Source organism: Callithrix jacchus, chromosome 16 (assembly GCF_049354715.1).
Source record: "Callithrix jacchus isolate 240 chromosome 16, calJac240_pri, whole genome shotgun sequence".
NCBI lineage: Eukaryota > Metazoa > Chordata > Mammalia > Primates > Cebidae > Callithrix > Callithrix jacchus.
This window is the reverse complement of record NC_133517.1, coordinates 17,735,498-17,748,946: the sequence shown is the minus strand read 5'-3', so window position 1 is coordinate 17,748,946 and position 13,449 is coordinate 17,735,498. Positions and strand designations below refer to the sequence as shown.

Below are 13,449 nucleotides of genomic sequence, written 5' to 3'. Positions count from 1 at the left end.
GGTCATTCCCTTTAAGGTTTTTAGCTTATTAAGATGTTTATTAATTGTAACTTTGAATATTGCTGTTTGCAGGTATAGTGTGAGGAACTCATAAATTGTGCCATTTATAAGAATTGTACACTTGGTGGAACTAAATTTGGTGAATATCAAGGTTTATTTTGGTAACTTTACTAATAAATGCATAAAGACAGATCAGATAAAACTACATAAATACTTTTTTACTTTTCTCGTACTAATTTGCAGTTGACTTATGGCTTTAGTACAGATGAAACACACCAAAGGTGAAATGCTAGGCTTACTTATCACCTCTTACCTTATTTCTATGGTGTTTTGAGTTCTCCACATGAAATGCAACCTTAACTTGAATTGAGTTTTATGACTAAAGTTCTTTTTTTTTTTTTTTTCTGGTTTGTGAGATTATGGTAGCTTAGAGGTGCCTCTCTTACTGGAAGGTTACTGCAAAGACAGACTGGTGAAATTGTTGGGGGAACAGAGGCTTCAGTGGGTTCTGTATGGTTAGGTAGGGGTTATGGTGGGAGTGCTACAGTGAGTGTATACCAAAAATGAAGCCAGACTTCCAGGGTACATTCTCACTGGAGAGGCAGCTTAATGGTAAAGTTTACACTTTAAGGGTTTAGGTTTTAGATTAAGGCCAAGGAGATCCAAGGGGAGGGAGGAGGTAGAAGGTCAGAGGTGAGAAGAGTGCTTGGCATCACAGGTATAGTAATAGTTGAGATATGTTAAAGTTTAGTAGATTTCACATTTATTTCATAAATATTTCTTTTTAGATTCTTAAATCTACATATATCTAAATCTTAAAAAGTTGAGGAAATGTACATGTTCACATGGTACATTTCACTCAATTTTAAGGTTTGGCTTTTCTTGTGAAATAGAATTAAATATATGTGTGTAAATCAAGATCAATAACCATCATTAATTTTATTATTTGATTATTTCTGGCCAAGGCCCTTCTGATTCTTTGAAAATGTACTAGGCCCATTGTTATTCATTTACACAGCTTCTTATTTTTGTGGCCAAATTAAAATATAGGTATCTTTTGTAGTCGTTCATATTATTGAACACTGTCTTGTTTGGAAATTTAGTCTTTAAAAGCCTATTTTCCAAATAAAATCAACAGGAAAATGACTTGGATGCTAAATCCTTAAAGTGATACCACCTAAAGATCACATGGTTGCCCTTTGTCCTGTGGCTAGCACCTAGCCGGTATTGTGTCAGGTATGACTGGAAAGCAAAAGGGAAGTCAGTCAGCACTTGCTATATCCTGGAAGAACATTTGTAGACTGGTAGATGCATGAGTGAGCAGATGGGAGGATACCAGCCCTTTCGAAGCCAAAGACATCCTCTTTGGTTGAGCCCTGTTCTTAGAGGTTCAGAAGGAATCACATACCCAGAATTTTTTTTTTTCTCTTTAGACCAGGACTTTTGTCTTCAGAACCACAGGAATCTTGCTTGGCTGGATAAACAGTTTTGTTCAAATGCTTTTGTGTATTTGTTGCACATGGTCACCTGTCATACTGAAGGATGAAAAAGTTTTATATTTTATATGCAATACTCAGAAGTACTTGTAATATATTGGCAAATGGAGAAAAATAAAGATGTTTATACCATGCAGCTATAGTGTTTTAAGACAGAAAGAAGAAACAGTGTTATTCCCACAGAAACTTAGTTGTGAATATAGATCTCTGTTCACAGCATTTGTCAACTGCTAAATTCAGTGAAAAAAAAATTCTAGGCTTGTCAAAAAGTAATTCAAATACCAACTGCAATTTGTGTTTTATTCCTACCAAAATCATAAAGAGTGGCATAATATAGTTCTTTTGAGTAAAGCAGAGAAATTTCACCATAACCTTTAAAACTTTTATAAATTAGTTGTTGCCTTATCCTTCATCTGCCAAACTTGATTGCTTGTAGTTATACTACATGGAGAAATTGTGTGTTACCGAAGACTTAAATGACTGAATTAGGTGGGTTCAACCAGAAAAGCTTGGTGGTCACGGATGTTAACATTTCTTACTGCCAGAACACCCTACCCTGTGATTCGTCCTCAGAATTAGGGGTCTTGCCATATGAAGCTTGGTAGTATTGGTAGATTCTGATGCCTACTGGAGCTAAGAAACCTTTGCTACCTAGAGGCAGTTTTTCACAGGAAAAAGCAAACGATAAAAACAATATATACTTTGATTTATTTCTGTCCTAAGGGTCTGTTTGGGTCCAATACTTTGGGTCCAGTACTTTAAAATGACAGTTGTAAGGGGTCTTAGCAATAGAAGCTAATTTCACAAGCTCATGGGGAGAGGAGTTTGGAATGTTCTCATTGCAAGTGACCAGCTAAGGCCTTGATCAAATTTCATGTCTGTAGGCAAACTGTTATTAACAGCTGACTCTTGTCGTTGACCAGAATTACAGAACTGCGAGTCAGTTGCCAGAATTTTACAGAGCTACCACATTTAATGGTGTTAAAACTATCTGAGATACATAATTTGAATATATGCCCATCTGTGGATGTTATAAATGGTAATGCTGCTAATTACATTAACTCCAAAATTTCCTAAGTTAACTCCAGTTCTTAAGTGGGGTGGTGGTGGGGGGAGAAGTTTGTAGTTTGAATGAATGAATGAATGTGTATATAATCAACTCTCGATAAAATCTGATTGGTAAATGAGCAAATCTGGAGGTTGTCAAGAGTATATATCTTTTCTTCCCTAATACTGCTTTTATTCACTCTTCCTTTTACTGTCTACTGATTTTCCATTATTGTCTATTGATTTTGATGGATAAAATTTTTTCTTTCAACTCAGCACTAATGAGAGAAAGGCAAACTTGGGTAGGGGCTGGTAGGAGTGGTGAGGATTGTTCAAACTGTGGCTTTCTTTTGACATTTGATTGAGAGTTGATTGTAAGTTGTGCTTTTTGATAGACTTCTTTATTTTCCAAATATCATTTCTGTAAACCTCTCTGACCATGATGCACATCGTTTTTGAGATCGCCCTTCCTGCACTTCTTTTTGCCACCTAACTGCTCTCCTTATTTTCTCTCTCTCTTCCTTTATTCTTATGTAGGCCTGACCAAAGATGGCAGTAATGAAAATATTGATTCTCTTGAGGAAGTCCTTAATATTTTAGCCGAGGAAAGTTCAGATTGGTTTTATGGTTTCCTCTCATTTCTCTATGATATAATGACTCCTTTTGAAATGCTAGAAGAAGAAGAAGAAGAAAGCGAAACTGCAGATGGTGTTGATGGTACGTCACAGAATGAAGGGGTTCAGGGAAAGACTTGTGTCATACTGGATTTACATAACCAGTAACTTTGATTCAGGGATTTAAGTCATTGGCTAATGAACACCCGAAGCAGCCTCCTTTTTCTTTCCTTTCCTTTGCTTATGCAGGGCTTAATGTGCAGTGGGGCGGTTGTGATCTTACCATCTTACCGTGCAAGTCAACCATGTGATCTTGCCCAGTACAGCTACTAGCTAGTCCCTTGCTCGCTGGACTCCCCCCACTTCTAGTCAAGAAAGTGGCATTTCTCATTCTTGTAGTCTGCTACAAAGTACACTGAAAATTATGTGCTTGGTGGTATAATTGGTTTCTGTATCGTTTTTGTTTCAACTCATGTATTCACTGAACTAAATTTGGACACTTAAGAGTAGCAAATTGTGTTGTGGTTAACCCTTGATACTTGTCTTTCTAACACACTATTAATTAAAATGATTCTAATGGGTTTCATTATATAAATATTTCTGGCATGATTTATAAGTTAAATGCTTCTCTGTTCTTTAACATGACTGATGTATAAAGTGATGGTTCTTTGCAAAGCTGATATTTTTTATTGTAATTTGTTTAGGTTAACTGACTTGTCAGATTCATACAAATTTCTATGTAAAATTCTGTGTTAATGGTGCTTTTAAAATAATTTTGAAATAACCCCATGTTTTTGCCTTAGAGTAAGTTAACTTACTGTTTTCAGATAGTAGCATGACATATTTCTGTCTATGAAAGCAAACTTTATTTTCAGTTTTATTTCCAAATATACATCCAGAGAAAGTAATTTGTATTTTTTTTAAGTAGGCATATTACACGAGGGAACATGTGAATATGTATCTTAATGTTGTACATATTAAAATTGTTCATCCTAAATAAGTCTTTTTCCATTTTTTCCTTCATTAACTTATTAATTGAATATTGATTTTTGCTTAAATGTAATGTGATTTTTAGAATTATAAACTTATTGAAATCATTCTGTTTAGGGCAGTAAACTTTTTACATTAGAACACCTTAAAAACATATTTCAACCCATTTCTTTAAAGTGAGTTTGCTTCAATAGTAACAAAAACAGTTATATCAGCTATATACAAATTGCATTTCTTAAATTGAGATTTCATCAGTTTCCCCTCAAGTGAAGCTCTTCTAGGGATAAGGAAGATAAGGAAAGGGATGTTACTTTTTGAAGGAGTAAAGTTCCATGGTTTTAAATTGTTTCCAGCGTCTCTAAGATTTTGGTTAACTTTAGTTTGTCAAAGATCTAAAAATTTGAAAATGTTTGCATTTCTTCACCTTTTATTTAACTATGATTTCTACTTTTCAAATATTTCTTGTCTTTCTATATCTAATCAAATTACTTTCAGTAAGTATATTGTTCATCCATTTATTTTGAGGGCACTATGACAAATTTAGATTGTTTGTTAGAAATTATTCTTGTAGATTGTCATAATGGTAGCTTGAAAGCAACAGCCTTAAGCCAGCACAGGACATCATCCCCTCTACCTACCATTTACCTGTGTCAGGGAACACTGTCCAATTTGCTAATCTTATTAAAAAACAAACATTCTATAGCTACTTTTGGATATGGATATACACACTGGACAGTGATCTCTTAAAGTTTAAATGGCTATCAAAGCTCTAGTTAGTCTTACCCTCACTAATGGGCAAATATGTTTTATTCTGTTAATGCTTCTGATAGCCCAAAGCATCTGCTTTCAAATATTCAAGGACTTCAGCTAAGCTGTCACTTAGTAGCATGTTCTGCAACAAATGAGTATCATTCAGTAATGTTCCTTCTGAAAGCTTATTCAGTCTTTGTATTTATTGTGTCTTCTGCTTTTATATTTGGGTACTATAAAATATCAAAGTTAATTAGGTTTAAATTCTAACGGAATCTTCAGCCTCACTCAATGAAATTCACCTTGCCAAATGTCTGGGATATACTTTTTAAGGCAATATTACTTGTTAACATGTCATTACTACTAACACTAGAAGATATTTGATTAATTGAGGAGAAGTAAATATTTAAATTTTTGTGTTAAAATGTTTGGAATTACTACTTTTTCATCAGGCTTTTTTGTCATACTAATTTTATGTACAGAAATTAATTATGCTTTATTTTTGTAAGTGAAAAACAAGAATGTGGGATAAAAATTTGCCACTTATTTTGTACCACTTCTCATTAGCTCCACTGAAAGCCTCTGATGAAGGTGACACCCAGGTAGCTGATGAACCCCTGACTTCTGTGACTTCTGTCAACTTGTGCCTGAGGCATGCATGTGTGTGCGTGAGAGTGTGTGTGTGTGAGATAAAATAAAGATATTTGCAAAACTGTGGTGTAAAGTATCTCAAAGCAGATCAAAATTACTTCACCTTTGTTTAATTTATTATTTATTGCTATAATTCTTAATTTTCTAAGGGCGTATTTTCTAACTTTCTGTTTAATAATGTAAGTATTTTCCTAGCTCTTGTCTTTTAAACTTGAGCTAAATTTAAAAGGCAAAATCGTATCCCATTCATTTGAATATCTATATATAATTATGAAATTTTAAGTTATACTATATTTACTCTACCTTTTCAGTTTCGAGCAATCAAAGAAACTCTGTGGAATAGGTTCCATGGTGAGATGTAGTGTTGTCTCCTGGGAGTCACTGTTCCGGCTTCTTCGGATGCACTGACATGGTCCGATTGCAGAGGTGCTGGGTTCTCCGGAGTTTGGCACAAAAACAAGACAGCATTCTTTTCAGCCCTATAGCTCCTTCGCCTTGCTTTGGGAGATGAGTGGTGGGTATAAGTCAGTTGAGCAGGTGTCTTCTGGGTGCCAGTCTTACCCAGTCCTGAGGTGTGGCTGTCAGCCGGCTGCCCTGGGGATCCTGCAGACGCCTTGGTGCTGAGGACATACTGAATAGTGGGCTGTCCTACTTTTTCGTCTTGTCCTTGATTCTTTCTTCTAGAAATTACTTCCCTGTCTTATAGAGCTGTATCCAGACCTGAAGGAAGGACTGTTTTCTGTTTGATTGTTTTTATTTACAGTTAGATAGAACAGATTGTTTCTTTGTCTACCCTGATGTTTGCAACTTTGGAGAATTATCAAAACATCAGATCTAGCACAGCCAGTTATTCTTAATTTGATTACTTGGCAGTTTACTTTTGGGGGATTGATGCTCCATGACCCTTTTTAAGTAATTGGCTGGGCTAGCTCCTTAAGTCTATAAAACATATAAGAACTTTTCTGTGATTTAGCTGTAGAATATTTGATAACAGTGCATTTTTGGAATGCCTAAAGAACTCAGTGACTCAGACTTTATTTTCATAAGTTAATTGATGGAACCAGTATGCAGAATTTTCTGCCTTCATTATTTGTTGAGATGACCATGTTATATGTAGGAATAGATAGTAAGCAGTTTGTGGACTCCTTGAATCTAGGAACCAGATCTTAGGTTTTATTTGAATTCCTCTTCAATGCTAAGCCCTACATGCGATATTTGTTAATATCATATGAATAATGTCCTATGCTGGTGTTGGTCCTGATGAGTGAGGAGTTACTCACTGCATAGTAAAATACTGAGTTTTTCTTAAAAGCTGTTTTAAGTAAGTGGTAAGATTACTGGACATATTTTTTGTAAGAGAAATGTCATTTTGAGTTTCTATAACAAACTGACCCTCGCTAACAAAAATCTTCAGGTGACCTTTCCTATCTTCAATTTGTATTTGAATCTACATTTTACCTTTTTTTTTCTCTGTCTCTGGATTTTAATCCCTTTCTGTTTATTTAGTCTTTCAGTTTTCTCATGTTCCGATCCTCCCTTCCCCACTTATTATAGAGGGTTGGTGAGTTTGTAGCTGCTGCTGCTTTTTAAAATCTGTACTATATTATTACATCTATTTAAAAATAAAAAAGAAATTAGGGTAGTGTCCTGACATGCATTTTACCAAGAGTAGACATCTGTTCTGGAGGGACAGTCCACCTCGCTAACAGGACATTTAGGGCCTCTTTTTGCTATGTATAGTCATGTTGAAATAATTATGATGTTCCAGTATGGGATAGAGGAAGGTGAGAAGGCTCAAAGTGATTGACAGGTCTCACCAGAAATGGTGGGAGTGGCTGAAATGACCGGAGTCTGAAGTGATGTCCAGGCCAATCCTAGAGCTGACTGTCTGGTCTGCAGTAGCTACTTGTGTGTCTGTAGTGCAGTCAGTCTTCTAAAATCATGTTTATTGCATGTGGTGTAACCACAGGCCTAGCCATTGGCTTCATGGTTCAAACATTTTCATTCATAGAGAACATTTCATTTTGAAAATGTGGAATGGTGCTTTGAGGCAGTTGCCAAAATAGCATAAATTTCCTCTAGGGCAACTCCCTTATGTTGTAAGGGAATAATGTAGGACCTTTTATTCTAAATTCTGTATAAGAATTCCCAAATAGTTGCCAGAGCTATTAACTATGATCACTTTAAAAGCTTACATCAAAATAAACATGAAAGGATGAAAAGAAAGTGAACAGCATGGCAGTTATTTTTCAACATGTTCTTTAAGCTCATCCTAATGCTTCTTTGATGATTTCTTAGATTGGAATATAGTCTATTAATTTAAAAAAAAACTTGTCTGAATGGATTAAGAAAGACCTAAGGTGTTTCCATTTTTGCTCAAATTGATAGAATTTTCTTCATACTACTTGAAACTATTTTTGAAGAGCTACTGTGTTGTCATGAATTTCATTGTTTCATGGAATGTTTCATTTTTTCCTTTTTTTTTTTCCTTTCCTAGACATTAGCTATGGTAGTTAAGATAGAAAAGGAGAAAAGTGGGGCATGCTTGTGGCATTTTGGCACTGTAGGGAGAATCTACATCAACCGTAGTTACAAATGATAAGAATTTAATTATGTCAGGAATTAGAAGGGTGGGTCTTAGGTACATTCCTTGTGGTTTTCCCTTAAGTTCACTTCTCTAATGCCCACAAACTAATATTTTTCCCCTCTACATGCTGTCACTAAACTTGGATTACTACTGACCCCTTTCTCCATTACTGCATTTTACATGGTTGCTGGGGGGAAAAATCTGTTATAAAATTAACTGCACTGACCCTCCCTCGGGGATGTGCTGCTCTGACAGTTTCTCTCCTTAGCAGTCATTCTAAACCTTTTCCACACCCTTCCTTCTTCCACAGTCATTTTATTCCACTCCAGAGATGATTTTGCGTTCTGCTTTTTTTAAGATAAGTGTGGCTTCATTCGGTTATTTTCTTTTCTCTTCTCTTTACAAAATTACTATCTCAGGATTTTTTTGAGCTATTGTTTCCTCTCATTCACTCATCATTTTTTCAGACCTTGTGTCCTCTGGTTTCCAAAGCTGACACTTTCCCATGAGCCTGTACCTCCTCCTGACCTCATCACCTCTCTCCTGTCATGAACTTAGTTAGCTGCTTTTTCTTAAACACATGCCTGCGTTTCCTTAACCTTCAAAACCAAACCCATATAAAATTCTTCAGACTCTTTCTTCTTTTCTGCCCGCCTCAGAATCTGGGGAAATTCTAAATATAATCAGTTTTCTTCTAAGGAGATAAGGAAGGCTGATACGTGAGCACCCTAGGATTTTGGTCACGTTTCCTTCCACCTATGTTTTCTCATTATTGTGGTGCGACTGCCTTCTCTACTGCTTGTAAAACTGTATTCTGAAAAACCTCAGAGGATATTTAGTAACTAACATAATACAGTAGTGTCCTAATCCTAAACCTTTGTTCATGCCTTCCTTCCTAAAACTGATCATTTCACTTTCTTAAAAAAAAAAAAAAAAAAAAAAAAAAATTTTTTTTTTTAAATTTCATTTCATTTCAAGTTCCAGGATACAGAAAAAAACCCAAAAAACAAACAAAAAAAAAAACCGTATTTTCTTGACTTACTTTTTGTTTTACTGTTACTTAGGGGCTCCTGTGTTAACTGTTTTCAGTGGTATACTTTCTTCACGTCTGTATACTTTTCTTCAGAGACTGAATGTAATAATTGTTGATAAATTATTAGCTTGGTTCTTATGTCAAAAATAGTGAAAAATTATTGGCTGTTTTTAAGCACGTCCTCATGCTTTCAGAAAAGGTAGCACGAGATGATACTTTGGAGTTTTATATGGTGCACTGCACTTCGTTCATTTGTATCACTGTAAGGATTTATACCCAAACCAAAAAAGTTTGAAATAAAGTATAGCACTGTTTATTTTTATATGTTTTACTAATCTGATGCTAATCTAATATTTAGGCTTATTCATGGCAAAAGTTAACTCTAGTCTTTTCATCCATATAGCTCTTTTTACCTAGAACATAATGGTGGGGGTAGGGAGAGGGCAGTCTGGGTTTCCTCACTTTATTTTTTAATAGGAAAATCTGGATCTGCCGTGGGAGAACATGCAGGAGTCAGGATGGGGACATAGCAGTACAAGAAGCATATTTTAATGTTTTATGCTAATTTGTTTTACATATTGGATATTGCTCATATATTTAAAAGTAGATATTACAGTAATAGTTTTGGTATTCTGAAATAATCTTCAGTGGAGAGTGATTAGAAATAGCACTCAGTATTACAGGGTGATACGCTGTTTTTGACAGAGTGTAGGAAATAATCAAGTTTTGTCTGTGAAAAATAATTGTTAAGCACATGGGAATAAGTACTGATTACTTATGCTTATCTTTGTATTTCATGTAATTGGACAAATATAACCATAGTCACTTGTTTCCATTTTTATGTTGTCAGTGGTAAGAGATACTAATACATTTTTGAAGAATAGTGATATTTCAACCAAAATAAATGACTATTCTTAAATGGTTGACCTCATTTGATAGACACAAATTGCTATGAATAGAGAAAGGGGAGGTTTGAACGATATGGTAGTGCAAACATCTCACACTGAAAGTAGAAATTTTGAGAAACATACCAAGTGGGTTTTACAGTTTGCTGCTGGAAAAATGTCAGATGGCTTTGGGGACTTTCTTGTGACCACACCTTCGTTCTTTAGTGACTGGTTATGCATGGACTTACCCCACTTCCTGAGGAGATGAACACTAAACATTGCACCTGCACCCCTAATGTGCCTAAGAAATGGATCGGCAACTTGGAACGAAATTTTGCAAAGTTTGCCAATACATGAGCATAAACTAGCCTTTGTGTGACTGAGAGAGAGAACTGGGAAGACCAATTCAGTCGGATACTAAGTACAGCCTGGTTGGAATAAGAGTTAGAGGTATATCGTTAGAGATTCAAAAATAAATCCATTATCAGAACTTTCATTTGCCAAGAGAGGAAATAGAAAGCTATTGCCACGTTTTGAGAGTGAAAAAGTACTATGTGTGTATGTAATACTGCCATTCTTAACTTGCTCATATAATTTTTGTTAAAAGAAAATTTGAGCTGATAGAGCAGTGATTGTTCAGACAGTAAAGATGGAAACTCTATCAAAATATGCTGTCCTTTTTTGGATTATAAATGTAATTGAATAGTGAAGTAAAGTCCTTGGTCCTTCACTCCAGTACTTTCAATTGCTCATCTGTGACCCAAACAGAAGTCCACCACTGAGTAGGAAATGCCATTTCCAGTGGCAATTAAGTATTTCTAATGCCACCAATTCTTAAAGATTTAAGCCAAACCGTGAAGTTGATTAAATCCTAAATCATAGGCTGATTATAATGCATTTATCTGTTAAAGATAGTAAAGGAAGGCTTTAAAGTGACACATAAGAGATACTGGAGTATTTTTTAATGGTGACTATAAGTAACTTGTTTTATAGTGACATTGATTTTAACTATTTTTTAGACACTTTTTTTTAATTCCCTTAATATTTTTTATTTATAACTTATTTTTGTCTTGTAAATATCAACAGAAGGATCCAGTGGGGTAGCCAAGAGAAAAACTAAGGCTAAAGGTATTTTCTTTTTTTCAAATTAGCTTTGAGTGAACCAAGTTTAATGTTTGAAAATGCATGACATTTTCTGGGAATGTTAATGTAGCTACTAATGCTAAACATTATTGCTTTTGGGTCTTGCTTGGGTAGACCTTAGGTTGTAAGTACTTGTATCAAGACTTCATCAAAAAATGTTCTGCTGCAAGCATATCATTTTAAGTCATTATCTTTTCATGTTATCAAAGCTTTGTAATAGTCTTTAAATTAAGAATGTATATATTATGGCAATATCACATTATATTTGTTATGATATATATATATATATATATATATATATATTAAATTTACACATACACATCTTACCTTGTTTCCTAAAAGCTTTATTAGTTTGACATTTTGAATTACTGTTGGAAAAGATGAAGTCTTCAGCATTGGTTTTGTTTCTCCAAAAGCTCTTATGACACTCTGTCTTAGAGCACAGTAAGAGCTAGTGTGATCCAAATGTATAGTTTGCAGTAAAATGAAAACTTAGATGTATAATGTAGAACCCTGCATTATATTGACATAGAATTTGCTGTGTTTGATATTTTAATTCATTAAAAATTTTTATACCTGTCAACCATTTGTAGACTAACAGCTCAGTATTACAGCTTGACTTTATATGCCAATGGTTATTCTAGTTTACATGTTAGTGATCATATTCTTTGTGGGGAGAGGCATGGGGGATGTGCATGTTTTTCTTTATAAGCTTGTGATATTCTTGTAATCATTTCAAGCGCTTGGCATACTGTTTGTAGTTTTTTTTGGTGAAATATGAACAGATGAGACTATGTGATTCACAGGGTTTTGTAATTTATATTTTGAGATCAGGAACTTTTATATTTTATTTTATTGTATTTTATTTTTGAGACAGAGTTTTGCTCTTGTCACCCAGGCTGGAGTGCATTGGCACAATCTCGGCTCAACACAACCTCTGCCTCCTGGGTTCAAGCGATTCTCCTGCTTCAGCGTCCCAAGTAGCTGGGATTACAGGCATATGCCACCATGCCTGGTTAATTTTTGTATTTTTAATAGAGACAGAGTTTCTCCATGTTGGTCAGGCTGGTCTCAAACTCCCGACCTCAGGTGATCTGCCCACCTCCGCCTCCCAAAGTGCTGGGATTACAGGTGTGAGCCACCATGCCTGGCCAGAGAGGAACTTTTAATGGTTTAACCTTTCCCACCTGAGTAATTTCTGAGGATGAAAACAATTTTCACCATCTTATTTTTACATAAATAACGATGAAACAAATTGACAATAAAATATTTTACTTCTTGATCTAGAGAAGCAAATTAAACATTAAAAACTGAATTTTTAAAAAGCAGTGTGCAGACTAAGACAAGCATTGCACGTGCATTATACTCTTTTTGCAATGCCAGCATCTATGTTACTATACAAACAGCATTGAAATAGAATGAAGACTTAGAGCATGACGCTGAATGAATACTATTCTGTATTCTTAGAAGACTTTAATAAGATTTTTTAGGAAGAACTGAAGAATCTCCTGGTTGATCACTAGGAAATTCAATTAATGGAGAAAGCCTATGTGATATTTTAATCTGTTAATCAAGATTTTATTAGACAGCCTAGAAAGATAGAGTACTTTTAGTGAGTGCTACACATCTGATGCTCATTTTGAACATTATTTGTGCTATATAAGTTTTACATGATTTTGATGGGCAAAAACATCTTCCACATTTTATTATATTAAAGAAATATTTCATTTTCTTTGTTTCTGCTTAAATGTGGTAATGTAAACACCTTATGATTTCCTTATGAGAGTTCAAACGGATGAAATTCAGAGCTTTTGCTGACTGCTTTATTAAACTTTACGTGAAGCAAGTTGAAAGCAATACCTTCCATGAGATTTGGAATTAGCTGTGTGTTTCATTTAATTGCTCTGACAACCCTATGAACAAAGAAGATGAGTGTTAGCTTGAGTGGCTCTACATAAATTAACAGGGAAACATACTTAAAGAAATACTGATTTCATGATACATAAAAGCAAAAAGGGAATTCTAATTTGTCCTTTTAAATACTATAGATAATGATTGAAAAATTTCATATACATGAGAATTTTTGCCTAGTAAACTAAGAAAATGAAATTATATTTAATATTATTTACATACATTTGTCTTCAAAGAAGCACATGTATTTTAAGGAGATACTTTTTTGAGCTAAACATTTTAAATTATCTTTGTATACGTTTTTACACATTATGAAAAATTTGTTCTTACGTTGCCAGTA

At 34.6% G+C, this 13,449-nt stretch overlaps 1 protein-coding gene across 35 annotated transcripts in view; it reads left to right on the top strand.

Annotated features, from left to right (window-relative positions):
- The window catches only part of ASPH (aspartate beta-hydroxylase), a 228,804-nt gene that overhangs the window by 37,076 nt on the left and 178,279 nt on the right, over positions 1-13,449 (top strand). For 9 of the 35 annotated variants that reach the window (XR_013527854.1, XR_008477048.2, XM_054246406.2 and 6 more), the window contains one exon: positions 3,081-3,260. The exons of 23 other annotated variants lie outside the window; for them this stretch is intronic. Coding sequence is in view for 10 of the 12 variants with exons in the window: in XM_054246406.2 (XP_054102381.2) it covers positions 3,081-3,260 (180 nt within the window). In the remaining 2 variants the exon portion in view is untranslated. Of the gene's footprint in view, positions 1-3,080; positions 4,155-11,141; positions 11,184-13,449 lie in introns of those variants that run through there. 3 more of the 35 variants (XM_035277657.3, XM_035277656.3, XM_078352522.1) reach the window with 2 other exon arrangements.